The following is an 18137-nucleotide window of genomic DNA, read 5'->3' as shown; positions in this document are numbered from 1 at the left end:
ATGATGACCAAACATATTAATGATATATATTTATATTTATACCCACAGCCTAACCTTCCTTGTTACTTCCTATGACTATGTTTCTTTAGTTGAATACCTCTACTGGTTATAAATACTTTTCCTTTGTAAAATTTTATCAAATAAAAAGGGAGTGTAAATGTTTTGTAGATACATAACAAAAATATATCCCACTAGTAATATGTTTGTTATAGCTACATTTGCCAGTTACTCTTAAGTCTGTAATGCAATCACTGAGAGAAGAAAATATCTAATAGAAATGAAATCATTTTTAAAGTAGGGAGGAGTGAATGTCTGAGATGCCTATCCTCCATGATCCCTAGGGTTGGTAAAGTAGATTTGGCTGTATAGAAATTGTTCTTTTCCTCCCACATCATTCTGTATGTGTGTATGAGAGGCAGCCTTATTAGGAGATGACAGGTCTTCGGTCAAGTGCATGTAACAGCTAAAGAATTTTATACATTATGTATACTGAAAATAATGAAATATCACAGTAATCTACCTCTATATTTATTTACTTCTACTCCATCCAATGTGACATTCACATAAATAAGCTTTGCTGCCTCATATACCTTTTTAAGACTATATGGAGTATCCCAAATGAGCTACTTACAGCCATGCTAGGGAAGAATGGTCTTTGCTGTATAAATGCCAGGTGGCTAATAGTTATCTATAATAATGGACACAAGGTTAGTTCACAGTGACTGATCTGACCAGGAAACATAACACATTATGCATTTTTATGGATGATCTGGATGAAGAAATTGAGATGATGCTTTCAAATTATTATATGATATTAAATTAGGCAGAGTTATTGATGTTCCAGAAAGCAGGCTGAAAACTGAAAATGACCTTGAAAAATAAAACTATAAAGAATAAAAGATCCCAAAGAAATTAGATGAAATCAAATAAGACTAAGTATAACCAAAACTGGGTGAGGACTGAGTATCCAGTTCACTAAGAAACAGTAATGCTATTTTATTCCAAAGAAAGTTCTGGAGATAAGAGTGCTCAGAGTAAGAACATAGTACTCAGGGGGTGATAGGGCTGGGGAGGGGATTGGGGTCTAGGAATAAGATATCTGCTTCTTAAAGATATGCTGATAGATTTTATTGATCTAGGTGGCAAAACCACATGCTGTTTGTTCTTCCATAATGAGAGAAGGTCAAGTGGGAGGGGGGCCCCAGTCACCAAGAAGACCTTCCTGTAACATCCTGAACATGTCTTTCCATGATTTGTTTTAAAAGAAGAAAGAAAAAAGAAGAAAAGGAAGAAAGCTTTCTTCATCTTAAGGCAGGTTTTTCCCATGGTGATTCTCTTGCTGCATCTTCAGTGCTTCATATTTCTACAGGGCCTGTTTTCCCTCAACGTATCTTTCTCTGACACTCTTTTTCTATCTTTAGCAGGATGTTTCATTCGACTTCCTCTATGTTTCTCTGAAACAGCATTATTGTTTGTGTTTTATGAGTTCTTGCCCTCTATGATGTTTCTCTGGAAGTGGACACTTGTTGGCTACCTCTGCATTCCTCCTTGTCCCTCTACCTTCAGAATCTATGACATTGCCCACTTCATATCTCTCCTTCTCTGTCCTCCATGGCTTCTTTTTGGACCCAACTATGAGTGTCCACAAGACTTAGGATCCAGAACTCTGTGCTTCTTATTTTATGCAATCTCTGAGAATTCATCCACTCTCATGGCTCCTCAACCATCACGTTTTGAGGGTAACTTATTTTATGTAATTTCAAACTTACAAGAAAGTTGCAAGAATGGCACAAGGAGCTCCCATATAATCTTTACCCAGAGTCACAAATTGTTTACCATTTGAGAGTAGGCTAGAGACATTGAGCCCCTTTGCCTATAAACAATTCAGTGTGTATTTCCTAAGAACAAGGATACGTAGCTATGGTAATGTTTTCAACCTTAGGTATAATTGAGGCAGTATAATTTTATAATTCACAGTTTGTATTCAAATATCATCCATGATGCCAATACTGTTCTTTTTTTGACATATTTTTTTAATTGGAGCTCAATTTGCCAACATATAGCATAACACCCAGTGCTCATCCCATCAAGTGCCCTGCTTAGTGCCCATCACCCAGTCACCCCCACCCCCCACCCACCTCCCTTTCCACCACCCCTTGTTCGTTTCCCAGAATTAGGAGTCTCTCATGTTCTGTCTCCCTTTCTGATATTTCCCACTTATTTTTTCTCCTTTCCCCTTTATTCCCTTTCACTATTTTTTATATTCCCCAAATGAATGAGACCATATAATGTTTGTCCTTCTCTGATTGACTTATTTCACTCAGCACAGTACCCTCCAGTTCCATCCACGTCGAAGCAAATGGTGGGTATTTGTCATTTCTAATAGCTGAGTAATATTCTATTGTATACATAGACCACATCTTCTTTATCCATTCATCTTTTGATGGACACCGAGGCTCTTTCCACAGTTTGGCTATTGTGGACATTGCTGCTATAAACATCGGGGTGCAGGCATGGCCAACAAGCACATGAGAAAATGCTCCGCATCACTGGCCATCAGGGAAATACAAATCAAAACCACAATGAGATACCACCTCATACCAGTGAGAATGGTGAAAATTAACAAGACAGGAAACAACAAATGTTGGAGAGGATGTGGAGAAAGGGTAACCCTCTCGCACTGTTGGTGGGAATGTGAACTGATGTAGCCACTCTGGAAAACTTTGTGAAGGTTCCTCAAAGAGTTAAAAATAGATCTGCCCTATGACCCAGCAATTGCACTGCTGGGGATTTACCCCAAAGATACATATGCAGTGAAACGCCAATACTATTCTTTATAGATATTTTTCCCCTGTTAATGACTACCATTGTGCAAAGGGCACTGACCTCTCTCCAGATCATCTATACCACAGTACCACCTTACAAATAATAATTTTGTACTGATGTCATCTCACATTAAAAATGTCTAAAATGTGACTCATCTTTTCTCTCCTAAAACAAATCCTCTCCCATCTCCATGTCTTATTCCTTTTTGTGGTTTTAGAACTCTCCCAGCCATCCAGATTTGAATCTGTGGATCATCTTTGCTTCTTTATCCCCAGTTGGCCTGCTCAGTACTCAAAGTTCTTCCTGTGAAATGTCTCTTTCAGTCTGGCTCTACGTAAACCATTGTATACTGATACCCACCCATTCCACACCTCAAACAATTTTTTTCCTGTGATCCTCATCTACCTGAATGGCTCAGAGAAAGCTCATAGTGATTATTCTATCTTAAATAAAGGTTGTCAGCACTCAGGGTCTACGTAGTACCAGAACAGTAAGCTAGCCAACAACATGTGGTGATTTACACATCTGTTTGTATAGACAATTTCCAAACATTTCTTCCCACTCCCACTAAATAAATATTGAACAGACATGTAAATATTATGTTAGGGTATGAGAATACAACAACTGTCTGCAACTCATGTATGCAGAGGAAAATTGTCTGATAACTGGCCTTCTTCCTGAGCCTATCAGCAGTAGAAAAACACCAACCTCTCCATCCATTTACAGCTTAGTTTGATTCCATAGTTTAAATAGTTCCTATAGGAGGTTCTCAATCTCCCTTTAAAAACACTTTCTCAGAGATCTTCCATTCTTTGAAGAAAAGAACTAACATACTAGAACTGAAACTGTTACCTGTTAAAAAGCCTGCTAGCAAAGTTGGCCCTTGGCTGGCATCTAGAAACTTGACTTTTGGGGAATTAGAGGAATGAGACTTTTAGTTTTAGGGAGTCACTCTCATTAGGGAGAGTGGCTCACTGTACCTAAACCATTTATGCAAACAATATGGTTCATTTAAACTTCTGGGAGTCTGGATATTGCAAGGCAAAGAGTGCCTCTGAGACCAGCCCCCAAGATAAACCTTGGCCACTGAGGTTCTAATGAGGTTCCCCAGTAAACAGCATTTCACAGTTCTTTGCTGGAGAATTTTAGTGCATTCTGTGTGACTCACTGGGAGAGGACTCTTAGAAGTTTGCACCTGGTTTCCTCTGGACTTTAGCCCATGTGCCTTTTCTCTTTGCTGATTTTGCTTAGTATTCATTTGCTGTAGTAAATCAGAGCCACAAATACAACTATATGTTGAATTCTGTGAGTCCACCTAGCAAATCACTGAATCTAGTGGTAGTCTTAAGAACCCCAACACAGCCTGCCTTCATGGGGCAGATTGTTGTTTTCCCCAAATGGGTACAGCATGTGTGATCATCCCACATGCTCTTGCAATGTTATTTTGAAACTCTTCTCATTGAGAGGCAGAGTCCTTATCATCTCCATTAGAGCCGGGTGAACTGGGACTGTAGTAGAAGTATGCTATGTGACTTCAGAGGCCAGGTGATAAAAAGCAGTGTAGCTTCCTCCTGGTTCTCTCTGTGCCATCGTTATTCTCAGAACCCAGTCACCATGATGTGAGAAAGCCCAAGCAGGCCCACGGAGGGGACCTATATAGTTGTTCCAGTCAACAGCCCCACCGAGGTCTCAGCAGACTGCTGATATTAACCACCAACTGGAGTGAGGGATGTTTTTAACCCCAACCCTCAAGTCACTAACAGCTTTCAAGTCTTCTCCACTGAAGCCTCAACATTCAGCAGAGGGATGCTGTCTTTGTTATACCATTCCAAATTCCTGACCCAAAATCTAATATGGGTATTGTTTTATACTGCTCTCCATTAGTTGACCTGTTACACAGTAATAATAACTATGACTCTCTCTAAGATGACGTCCAGGTATATGGAAAGGGGGATGTGACGTAGCATTCTGATGCCAAAGGGCAAGGTTAGGATTTTTGAGTGTGCTGTTGTCTGCTTCTTCTGGTCTCTAGAATGATGTCCCTAGTTTACCTGACTGCTCTTTTCCTTGCTGGTATTGGTGGCTATAGTCTGTCGACGTTGAACTGTAGGTCTTTTTCTATTTTCCTCTTTTTCTCTGGGTTAGATTGAAGCCTAGATGGCTTGCTTGGGATAACAGCTTTTTTTCTACTCCTATAGATATTGTAGACCCCACAGAAGATTTCTGTGGCTCCCATCCAGTCCCAGTTCCAGTGTTTGGCTTTGAAGCTCCTGTTAGTAACCCCCTTGCAAACTTGCCACAGGATGCCAGAAGTGACCCAGAGTCTCCCTCTGCCTGAGGATGCTGCCCCACCAGCCTGGGTATGATTGTACTCCAGGCAAATGAAAGGGCAGCCTGAGATGCTTAATTTCGAGTTCTCGTGAGGGATGGGGACTTCTTATGCCTTTCCACTATTACTCTCATTTATCTCATGCACTTATCTCTGGCCAGGTCAGAGGGACTCCGAAAGATTAAAGTCTTAAAAAGGGAAAATTGGGAAATATGTTGGCTCTTTTTGCTGTTCTGCTTTTCCCTTTTCCCTTATTTTCTCATTCCTCTAATTCCCCTAAAAGGCTCTTCTTTGTATTATTACTATCCATTCCAACTTTTGGCTAAGCCTTAATACAGAGGATATTTTTCCTCCATATTGGAAGAACTCTATAATCTGAGGTCTTCCAGTTGGACATTGATATTCTAAAGTCCTCAAGATTGTGAGTTGGATTGCAAGGTATTATTTTGCTGAAAAATCCTATTTTGCATGTTAGAAGCTAATATTACGATGCTTTCTTGTTGCCATTTTTTTTTTTGAAAGAAACTGTGATCTCACTTTGGGCAAATGAATGGTTACACACAGAAAGGGCAAAACTACTTATCATTTTGAAATGATTACCCCCTGTATACTTGGTTTGAGTGGCACACTAAATTACTTACCTTTTCAAGACTCCCACCATCTCAATTTGGCCTTGGGTCTGATCTGCAGTCAATATTAAGGTCCTTGAAGGCGAATCATGGAGTAACTGTTTTTATTCTATTTTGTGCCATTTGTATTAAACTTTGAAAAACATACTTGCTCTGCTTCTTATAATAATTATGCCTTTCAGGTTCCTATTAGTTAGATATTGTCCTGTTTTGTTTGTTCATCTATCTCATATTTGTGTCCTTCTAATTCCTGATTATATGATTAGTCACAAATATATTGTTTTCCCTTTATTCCTACTATATATATTTGTCCTGCTTCCTAGTTTTGACCCATTTTTTTTTTTGCTCTGATTCTTAGTGCCTCAGTGTTCCAACATTGCAGATTATTAAAGTATGCATTAGTTGGGATACTTTTAGTAGGTTGTACAAAACCCAACTCAAGTCAGGCTGGACAATAAAAGCAATTTATTGGTTCATGTTTTTTGAAAAGTCAGGTTTCAGGAAAGGATTGATACAGCAAATGTCATCATGCTTCTTACCAACTCTCAAATCTGCTTTTTATGGTGTTGGTTTCATGCTAAACTGGTTGTAAGAGGGTCGCCAATAACAATCCGGGCTACATACTTCCTCATTTGTGTCCAATAATGGAAAAAGAGTTTCTTTCCTCCAAATCACTGAACAAGTCTTGAGCTTTACTTTGTTTGGACAAACTCAAAACACATGCCCAACACTGTGTCAATCACTGTCACTGACGAAGGAGTGGGATTATTGTGATTGTCATAGGTCAGTTAGATTCTGTCCCTACAGTTTGGAATGAGTTCAATCTACCCAAATTACATGGCTGTCACACAATGAGAAAAGGGAGAATTAAATTTAGGGTGGTTTGGAGTCATGTCTTAAAGTTTGCATGTACTGATTATGTTCATGTCTTCCCAACTCTGTTCACTGACCTCACTTTGGTAGCTTGAAGTCAACCATATTTCCACCACAGAAATTGGCAAATATTGCAAATAAATTGTATGGGATATTTTGACAGGGAGCTGGTTTACCAATGCACCTATGATAATGGGACAGTTTCAATTTTCTGTGTATTAATAGGAAGCAGCCTCTTAACTAGTTTTCAGGATTGTTCACCTCTGCTATCTACTTTTTAAAAGTAACAACTTTACTGAGATAATTCACATGCCATAAAATTCATCCTTTTAAAGTGTACAATTCAGTGATATTTGTATATCCATAGTCACAATCATCAGCACAATTTCACATTTTCATCACCCCTACAAAGAAACCCTGTATGTATTAATAAAGTTTCTCTACAGAAAGAAATATCTGGATCTTGTCTGAATTTGTCTGGATCTTGAAGGGTGGTGATAGGGGGTGTGGAGGGAAAGAAAAAGAGCGTTCCAAGTGAAGGCAACAATGTGAGCAATAATGCAAAGTAAAAAGTGTGAGGGCACTTTAAAAAAACAGTTTATATTTCCATTTGGCTAGAATAAAACATTTTGATAGAGTAGATAGGATGAAGTCTGAAAAGAAAAGTAGAAGAGAATTTTGGAGCACTTTGAATGTCAGACTAAAATTTGGGACATCAACCTAGAATTTGATATTCTGTAAAGTTATCCTTCAGAAGTAAAGGAGAAAGACTTTCTCAGATAAACAAAAAATGAAGGAATTTGTCACCAGTACACCTATCTTGCGGGAAATGTTAAAAGAAGTTCTTCAGAGAGAAGGCAAATCACACAGATCAGAAATTCAGATCAAATTAATTGATACAGTAAACCAGAAAGTAAACAGACACCATCCCCTCAGAAACTGTACTTAGGACAAGGTAGCACATACTTCTGCCTTTCATACTTTCTTTGTCTTTATTTATTTTAATTCAGTAAAACAAGGCAAACCTGCCTCTCTTTTTTTTTTTTTTTCCAGAATGATCTAAGAATGATATCAGTAAGTGATAAAGGTTAGGAAAACTAGTTTACTTTTCCCAATTCATGAAAAACCTGTAGAAACAGGCAGTTGTTTTTCATCAAAGTATCTGTAAAATGTCTGAATATTGTATAAGATTTCATACAAAGTTAATTAGAAATAAATCATTTCCTTTAAGAATTATAAAACTATATATATATATATATATATATATAGAGAGAGAGAGAGAGAGAGAGAGAGAGACTGAGAGAGAGAGATTTATTATAAGGAATTGGTGGGGATCCCTGGGTGGCGCATTGGTTTGGCGCCTGCCTTTGGCCCAGGGCGCGATCCTGGAGACCCGGGATCGAATCCCACGTCGGGCTCCCGGTGCATGGAGCCTGCTTCTCCCTCTGCCTATGTCTCTGCCTCTCTCTCTCTCTCTGTGACTATCATAAATAAATAAAAAAATTAAAAAAAAAAGGAATTGGCTAATGCAATATGGAGGCTGAGAAGTTCCACAATCTGCTGTCTATAAGCTGGAAACCCAGGAAAGCTGGTGGTGGAATTCAGTCCCTGTCTGAAGGCCTGAGAAACATGAGAATAGGATAAGATTAATGTTGGAGCTCAAGCAATCAGGCAGGAAGGGACTGAGTTCTTATTTCCTCTGCCTTTTTCTTCCATTCAGGCCCTCAACGGATTGAAAGGTACCCACCTACCTACACTGGGGAGAGCAAACTGCTTTACTGAGTCCACAGACTCAAATGCTAATTTCATCTGGACACACTAGACATAACTCAGAAATAATGTTTAGCCAAATGGTTGATGATTTAGCCGTGATCTAGTCAACTTGACACATAAAATTGGCCACTATACCCATTAACAGCCTCTCCTTGTTTTCCTCCTCCCCCTAGTCTCCTGCAAAGTTACTTTCTGTGTCTGTGGATGCACCTATTTTGGACATTCTATAGAAGGAATAGCACAATGTGTGTCTCTGTTTAGTTTCTTTCACTTAGCACATTTTCGTGGTTCATCTATGCTACAGCATCTGTCAGTATTTTATTCCTTGTGTTGCCGAATAATATTTCACTGTGAGGATAGACCACATTTTGTTTATCCACATTAGTTGATGACATGTGAGTTCTTATTCTAATTCTAATCAGAGTTAGGAATCCAATCCTTTCCACCTTCTGTCTTCAGTACCTTCTTTCTGCCAGAATCCTTTTCTTAAAAAACATCACATTTAATCTTGTCACTCACCTGATCAAAATAAATCATCCTGTCTGCCTAGGAGATGCTAGAGGAACACACCAACCCTGCATTTGAAGCTCTCTTCAGTTTGACGGAAGCTGGTTTAGGAATGGGCAGATCCTGCCTCCCTGTGAGCAGGCGGGTTTGGCCAGTAACGCTCAAATCTCATTGAAAGAGCCTCTACTGGACCAAAACTCAACAGACGAGCCCTAAAGAAATGAGACTCTGACTATGAAAAATAAAAGCCCAAACTATAGAAAGTTACATGGATATAACATATTTGTAGGATTTTGTCATTTCTATGTCTTTTCATCTCTTAATTATTGAAAATTTGATGAGGGTCCTGGAGGGATAATGGATCTTACAATTAGTTAGTTGGAAGTCCTGGCTGAGTTGCTTAATATTGACATTCTTTAAATCCTCTTTTTCTGAGATTTTAAGCAAATTGTCTTTTCTTATATTCAAAGTGGGAGTAATAATTCCTATGGTGGAGTTCTGCTATGGATTAACAAATATAAACACTCAACTACTGTGCCCAACCCATAATAGACACTCAGTAAATCCATTGCCTCTATAATTATTGTTGTGGTTGAATATATGGTTAAAAATTTCAATTATTTTCAATAAGGCCAATCTAAGATTAGAACTGTTTTGGTGTTCTTTCATTGTTTTATAGCTCTGGTGATTTAATTTCAATATTGTGTTAGTACTTTAAAATTAGTACCAATCTGAAGCAGAAATTAGATAATCAGCTCAAGGGCTTTAATGTTCCTTGTCTACCATTACTCTTGATGTAATCTGAGAGAATTAATATTTTCTTTGGGAAATGGTCAATGAGAATATCTTGTTTTATTAACAGAAGCTTCTGTGAAGTGCTTTAAAGGATAAATACCTTAAACATTATGCTGGGTTATCCTGGGGTAAATTTCTCAGAAGAATGAATCTTTGAGTTCGGCATTTATGACTTGATAGCAACTATTGATTGCAACTAATGATACAGCCCAACATATTATTCTTTGGAAGGATTATAATTTGTATTAACTTTTAAAAGGTGTTGAATGACTATTAAATTATAACTGTTTTGGTCTTAATGTAGGTGATCATAAAATTTAAATTGTTCTTTGTGTCATGTATTTATGGTTTACAAAAATTTTAAATGTGAAACAATTTATCTTTTTAGTTTCATAAAAAAACAACTATGAACTAGTGGTTTCTTTTAGAATTAAAGTATTTATAAATGCAATAGCCATTTTTTCATTGAGGCATTTGTAATTTGATATATTAAATTAATTGTGTGAAAATTAAACTTGGATCAAATAAGATTAATATATTGAAGATCATCTTTTAAAAAAAGCTCTTGTTTTTATATATTTTGGTCACTCAATATTATTTCTTTTTCTCCCCTCCCCAATAGGATTATCCTTGTCAAGATGATTATTCAATAGTCCACAGAAAATGCCGTTCTCAGTTCACTGATCTAGATGGTTCCAAAAGATTTGGCATCAACACTTGGCATGACGAGAGTGGGATTTATGCTAATTTATATGTAAAACAAAAACTCTACCCGTTAACTGGTGGTCCTGTGGTCCCCTTTTAAAAATAATCTACGGAATCAGATTCTCTAGCTAATGAAAGAATAATGGATATAACTGTTGATTTTCTATGCTAATAAATGCAATGGGAATGTTACTATCATAGGTTCCTTTAGAAACAAAATCTTACATATTCTAGGCCAGCATATATATGTCCTTCTTTTCATAGGCTGCTCTGGTATTTTCCAAAGTTTACTATGTATACTACCTAGGGTGTACAACAGAATTTGAGGTGGAACTTGGTGGAATTTTCTTTTATTTATAGAATATGTATTTATTTCAAGTTTTATTAGAAATATGAATAAAGCTAGAACAATCAAGCTTATGATTGCTTAGTATATGGCTAATTTTTTTAAAACATAAGCTAACTTAAATTCAATTTTTAAATGAATAAAAATATAGGTGGTGCTCAGATTTGACATGAAACTCAAATGACTGAAGTTTGGGCAACACTGGCCCTACGGTCATGTTGGGAAGGAGAGAGAGGTAGGTGGGGGAGGGGTAGATGTAATAGAGTGAGGAATGTGCCTATTTACAGACTGATTTATCTGTAGTAGTGAAATGCAGCATAGATTATTTATTCAGCATAGTGTTTTTCCTTATTTAAGATAGTATTTTTTGAGTTCATGGAATAGGAGAGATGTAGACAGAATCTTAGTGAAACATTATGGTTTGATGGGAAAACTCAGTCATCTAATGTTAGATTTAGAAAAAAATCTTAGCAGTTGTTTGGACTCACCACCATCCCACTCTACAGACGAGCAAACAGAAACCCATAGAGGTTTAAGTAGGCCTTCCTCTTACATAAGCAGCCAATTCTAGATGATCTTTGAAGTGCATTTGACCTTTTATTTCTTTTTTTTTTTAGAGATTTATTTAGTTTTTTGAGGGGGTGGGTCAGGACAGAGGGAGAGGGAAAGAAAATCCCTAGCAGACTCCGTCTTCACATGGGGCTTGATCCCATGGCCCCAAGATCATGACCTCAGCCAAAACCAAGAATCAGATGGTCAACCAACTGTGCTACCCAGGCACCCTGAAGTTTCATTTATTTTGAGGATGAGTTTAATTATTTGGTCAGCCTACGCTTAAATTTACTCTTATTATTTTTCTTTAAAAAATAAATTAATAAAATAACATTTCATGATAAATGCTAATTTAGTATTGTATCCAACTCCAGCAAAATATGGTAAGGACCATAAGCCATGTGAGTGGAGAAATGATGATTAATAAAGAAATTGTGGATATTCCAGGTAAGCATTCACCAGCAGAGTTTGACTGTAGTTTCTTGCTGCTTTAAAGTATGTCTGCATATACACACACACTACACATATATATGCATAAATATGTATATTATATATGTTAATTATTTCTTATTTTTAATTAAATTATGGTTGACATACAATATTATATTAATTTCAAGTCTAAAACATAGTCATCTGACAATTACATATATTACTATATGCTCACCATGATAAGTGTAGTTACCATCTGTCAAAATAAAGAGTTACTACAGTATTTTTGGCTGTCTCCCCATGTTGCACTTGTCATCCCCATAACTGATTTATTTTATAGCTGGAAGTTTGTACCTCTTAATCTCCTTCACCAGCTTCACCTGTCTCCATGACTCCACCTAGTCTTTATCTCCTCCCCTCTGGTAACCACCAGTTTGTTCTCTGTATTTATGAGTCTTTTTCTGTTTGTTTATTCATTTGTTTTGTTTTCTAGTGTCCACATATAAGTAAAATCATACAGTATTTGCTTTTCTTTGTCTTATTGCGCTTAGCATAATACCCACTAGGTCCATCCATATTGTTACAAGTGGCAAGATTTCATTCTCTTTTATGGCTGAGTAATATTTCAGTGTGTGTGTGTGTGTGTGTGTGTGTGTGTGCGTGTGCCACATCTTCTTTATCCATTCATCTATATCAGTGGACACTTATAGGTTGCTTCCATGTCTTGGCTATTATCAATAACATTGCAATAAACAGAGTGGTGCATATATCTTTTTGAATTGGTGTTCTCATTTTCTTTAGGTAAATACCCAGAAGTAGGATTACTAGATTATATAGTAATTCTAATATTTTTATTTTAATTTTTTGAGGATCCTCGACGCTCTTTTCCATAGTAGCTGTACCAATTTCCATTCCCACTAACAGTACACAAGGGTTCCCTTTCTCCACATCCTCATCAACACTTATTATTTCTTATCTTTTGATGCCATTCTGACCAGTGTGAGGTAATAAATACCTGTGGATTTGCTTTGCATTTCCTTGATGATTAGTGATGTTGAGCATCTTTCCATGTTTCTGTTGGCCATCTGTTTATCTTCCTTTGGAAAAATGTGTATTCAGCTTCTCTGCCCATTTTGCAATCAGATTGTTTGTTTTTTTATAGGAGTTGTATAAGATCTTTATATATTTTTGATGCTAATCCCTTATTGGATATATCATTTGCAAGTATCTTCTCTGATTTACTAGACTGCCTTTTTGTTTTGTTGATGGTTTCATTGTACAAAAGCTTTTTTAAGTCTGATATAGTCTCAAATGTTTATTTATTTATTTTGTTTCCCTGATCTGAGAAGACAGAATCAGAAAAATATTACTAGGGTTGTTGTCTAGCAGTTTACATATACCTATGTTTTCTTTTAGCAGTATTATGGTTTCAGGTCTTACATGTAAATCCTTAATCCATTTTGAATTTATTTTTGTGTATGGTGTACTAAAGTGGTCCAATTTCACTCTTTGGTATTATAATGTTAAATCTTTATATAATATTGCCTATACTTGTGGATACCTACCTAGGATTACCTTTCCTTCTACAAACTGTAAATTCAAGTTTAATCATCCCTAACACTCAGTAACATATCTAGAGTATACAGCTGTTTGAAGTATGCAAACCTTAATGGCAAGTTACTCATCATAATGACTAACATTACATTTTGCATAATTGACCTGGGTGTGCCATGAGGAATCAACTTAGAAATCTACTTTGGTTTGGTTTAGAGGGAGAGTGAAAAAAAGAGATTGTATTTGAACTAGTCAAGTAAAATGGTGCATTGAAATAAAGATTACAGCAGAGATTTAGCCCATTCCAAGTATTCAGTTGCCATTTATTAGTGAATGGGTGAATGTTGGATTGAATGAACTCTACAATATTACTCTGAAACCTAGACCTTTTAGCTGTAAGTATTTTGTATTGCTTTGGATTTATTTAGATAACTGTTTCAGTGGTTCATCTTATCAGTGTCAAAGACCATCTCAAACAAAAATTGTAACTTTGATTTCATCATTCATCATTTTATCATTCACTTCCTAAAGAAGAGAATGACTTCTTTAGGAAGTGACCTTGCACCCTTCTTATGGGGTCCACATATATACTTTCTAGGATTTCACCTGAGACACCAAAATAACACTATCTCTTGTATGTTATAAAATTAGCATTCTATATATTTATATCTATACAAATTTGTTCCATGTATTTCTTTTGGCCTTTGTGAACCATTTTGTCAAAACTGTTGGTGTAAGCCCACTGTGTCAGAATGCAGACTGCTATTGGGAAAATGGGACATTGGTTAGAGAGATCCTAACTAGATCTATCACAATGGTGGTTCTTGCATTAAATTTGGCCTACAGATACATTGTATGTGGTCTTCACAGTGTTTTTTTTTCATTAATTAACTATAGAAAACAAACAGTGTTGCTGGAGAGGTGGTGGGGGAGATGGGATAAATAGGTAATGGGCATTAGGGAGAGCACTTGTTGGGATGAGCATAATACCCACTAGGTCCATCCATATTGTTATAAGTGGCAAGATCTCATTCTCTTTTATGGCTGAATAATATTTCAATGTGTAAGTATCGTATGTAAGTGATAAATCACTAGATTCTACTCCTGAAACCAACACTACACTATATGTTAACTAACTTTAATTTAAATATAAATAAATAAATAATAAATGAAATTCAGCCACATTTTATAAATTAGAACATTTTACTTAAATATCTGGATTTCTGTATCCTTGACAAACTAGCAGATCTGGCAAAAATAGGCCTCCTTTTGATACAGTAGCAATCAACAGGGGTAAAGCTCTCTTCAAGTGGCAGCTGAGATTATCATTTTGCTGCATTCTTACTTGGTATAATTCACTCATTTTTGGAGGCCTTGTGACCTTTTACCTAAGGAGAGGGGGGACAAACATGAAATAATAAATTGTGTGGTGGAGGAGAATAGGTGGTAGAAAAGTGGCAAAATGAGCAGCTTCTTGGTGACTTAAGATTAGAATAGTAAAGGTGGAGACTGCATCCCAGTAGCAGGGACATAGCAAATCTGGTTGAGTTCAGTAGAAGTCAAGAGCCCAGGGTATGTGACAAAGAAAATAGAGAGGAAGAATGGGCCAGGGGCTTCACTTTTGAAGTACAGAAAAATCAGGCCCATTGGATTATACTAGAAATCCATTTGGTGATGAAGGAGGAAGTAAGCATACTTGACCCAAACCCCAGGATATAGAGCTGGCAGATGAAGATAAGCAAGGCCTAGCCAGCTTACTGGTTTGTTTACAAAGGAAAGCACTGGATACCAGTGTTCCAGAAGAATATAGAAGCTCCAGATTCACTAAGCCCCTAGGTAGGAATGGTAAAATCCTTCTTGTGGGATCTAGCATAGGTGGTGGGCTGGGAGAGGCCACAGAAACGCCTAACATTGCCACCATCAAGAATAGAGCAGTAGAATAATTCTTTCTTAAAGCTATGCTGATCAGCAGTTAACTTTATTTCCATGATAAATGGCAGGACAATGATAAGTGGCAGGACAATTTGCCAATAGTGGAAGCCCACTCCCAAATAGTTGAGGCAGGGCAAACATGAAGCAACCATTGTATATGGAAAACTCAAAAAGTGAAAACTCAAAATCTCATCTAATTAATTAGTGTTCCTAATTAAGATAATAAACTTAATAAAATTTTTAACAGCTTTATTGAGATATGATTGCCACTATTAACCTCACCCTTTTAAATTGTATGATTCAGTGCTTTTTAGTATTTTCAAAGAGTTGTGCTACCATCACCACAATCAATTTTAGACATGTTCATCACACCTAAAAGAAATTTCATATCTATTAGCTGTCATTCCCCACTCCTTCCCAATTTCTCAGTCCTAAGTGACTAATCTACTTTCTTTTCTAGTACAATCTATCCAGATTTGCCCATTCTGGGTATTCTATATAAGTGGAGTTGTATTCTCTGTGGTCTTTTGTGACTGATTTCTTTCACTTAACATGATGTTTTCAAGCTTCATCCACGTTGAATTAAGTGACCGTACTTCATTTTTTTTTTCTTTTGGCTGAATAATCCCAGTATAGTATAGATATACTACAATTTATCCATTCATGAGTTGATAGACATTGGGTTATTTCTACCTTTTAGCTGTTATGAATAATGTTGCTATGAATATTCATGTATGAGTTTTTGGGTGAATGTATGTTTTCATTTCTCATGGGTATATATACCTTGGAGTGGAACTGCTGGATCATATGGTAACTCCGTGTTTAACCTTTTGAGGAACTGCCGAATTATTTTCTAGAGTAGCTTCACCATTTTACATTTTCATTAGCAATGCATGAGGGTTCTAATTTCTCATACCCTTGCCAACATCTGTTATTTTCCATTGTTTTTATTATAGCCATCCTAGTGGGTGTGAGTGGTGTCTCATTGTGGTTTTCATTTGTATTTCCCTAATGGTTAAAGCTGTTGAATATCTTTCCATGTGCTTATTGGCTATTGTATATCTTCTTTGGAGAAATCTTTATTCAGATCCATTTTCCATTTTCAATTGGGTTATTTATATTTCAAGATCATAACCTTTTGGAACATAATTTTTTAAAACATTGGGACACATAACCTAAAAAGAAAAAAGATTTTTGTTCTGGACTTGAGAAGCAGCCTGGAAGATCTCATTTAGAATCAAATATTGGAATTTCTGTTACAAAGCAACAGTATTAGAAAATGAAGAAAATCCTGGAAAATTTTGGAGGCAGCCACTGTCATGTGAAAATTTAGAATGCACACATGTGTCTTTCATCAATTTTTTTATAAGCTTGATATAGTAAGTCAAAGTAATAATGAGATTATTCATGAAATGCCGGGGAAATGTAGTCTTTAATTTTCCCCACATAGTTCCACTTTTCATCCATCAGGATAGTAACTTAGGCATGTTCTCTAGAAGTCAAACTCATCTCATTTTCCAAAATTCTTCCATCATACTAAAATCTAGCCTTTAAGCAATAGATCTTAACCTGTTGTGTTCATGAGCACTTTTGACAGTCTAATGAAATCTAGACCTTTTACCCTGGAAAAGTTACAAATATTTCTGTGAAGAGAAGAACATTGGGAAACACTCTGACATCACCGAGTAATAAAGTTTTCCTTCCCTTGGAAGATGATGAAATAAACTGTGAATATTTATCCAGTTAATATTAAGGTCTATGTGCTCATTTCTGGAAGACAAAGTATACATGGACACACACACACACACACACACACACAATGTATTTTTATTAGGGAAACAAAAAAAAAGAATATGTAATTTTATCAGTTAGCTTTTGCTAACTACCTGAAAACATACTGACTTAAAACAACAAGTGTTATTTCTCATTGTTCTATGGTCTACTGGATGGTTTCTCTTGTCTGGGCTGCATCTACTGCGGCTGGTGGTTTGGGTTGGTCTCACCTGGTTGGCACTTGGCTCTACGTCAGCTGGAGGATGCCCTGCAAATTGTTCATTATGTAGCAGAATTGTTCTGGGTTTGTTCACATGGTTGTAGCAAGGTTCCTAAGAGCAGCAAGTGTGGAGGAGCCTCTGTGCACAAGAGCTTGGCAAACATCTGCCTGTGTCACATTTACTAAAGCCCAGCTGGAGCAAGTATTGGGCCAACCGAGTTGTAGGTTGGTTCTACCAAAGAATATGAATAGAAGGAGGGGATGGTTTGTGTTCATTTTTATAGTCTACCATAGTACTGTTGCACACTTATGAGAAGCCCCGTTTTTGTACAGAAATTATGCCTCTTCCTGTGTAGTATTTCTGTTAGAGAATACAAAGAGACCTTTTCCATTTGTTTTTTTTTAATATTTTATTTATTCATGAGAGACACAGAGAGAGGCAGAGACACAGGCAGAGGGAGAAGCAGGCTCCATGCAGGGAGCCCGATAAGGGACTTGATCCAGGGACTCCAGGATCATGCCCTGAGTCAAAGGCAGATGCTCAACCGCTGAGCCACCCAGGCATCCCTCCATTTGTCTTATATTGGTAACATTGATAACATAATTTGGTCCTTTTTTTTTTTTTTTTTTTCACTTCAGGCCCTTGCTCCTGTTATTGACCATCCTCATGGAGTGTAGTTATGGATTTGGATAGTTCCTCTGGGACTCCTCTACACAGGGAACCTGGATAGCTGAGAATTTTGAAATCCTTTCTTTCATAGAAAGCTGGAAATAGTACAAACAGAGAATAAAGTATCAAGAAAAAATAACCTGTTGACCTCTATCACTGGCTGTCCTAGAACTATCTCATTGCAGTTGAAGGATCAATGCAGTCGGTACATTGTAGGATAGTAC

The 18137-nt window shown here is 36.9% G+C and overlaps 1 protein-coding gene across 8 annotated transcripts in view; it reads left to right on the top strand.

Annotated features, from left to right (window-relative positions):
• The window catches only part of C1H9orf135 (chromosome 1 C9orf135 homolog), a 141275-nt gene extending 130646 nt beyond the window's left edge, over nt 1-10629 (top strand). For all 8 annotated transcript variants that reach the window (XM_038527128.1, XM_038527129.1, XM_038527127.1 and 5 more), the window contains one exon: nt 10355-10629. In XM_038527128.1, the coding sequence (XP_038383056.1) occupies nt 10355-10537 (183 nt within the window). In that variant the 3' untranslated portion in view covers nt 10538-10629. The remainder of the gene's footprint in view (nt 1-10354) is intronic.
• The last annotated feature ends 7508 nt before the right edge of the window (nt 10630-18137 follow it).

Source organism: Canis lupus, chromosome 1, assembly GCF_011100685.1.
Source record: "Canis lupus familiaris isolate Mischka breed German Shepherd chromosome 1, alternate assembly UU_Cfam_GSD_1.0, whole genome shotgun sequence".
Taxonomy (NCBI): Eukaryota; Metazoa; Chordata; class Mammalia; order Carnivora; family Canidae; genus Canis; species Canis lupus.
The sequence above is the reverse complement of the archived record's forward strand: the minus strand, read 5'-3'. Positions and strand labels throughout refer to the sequence as shown.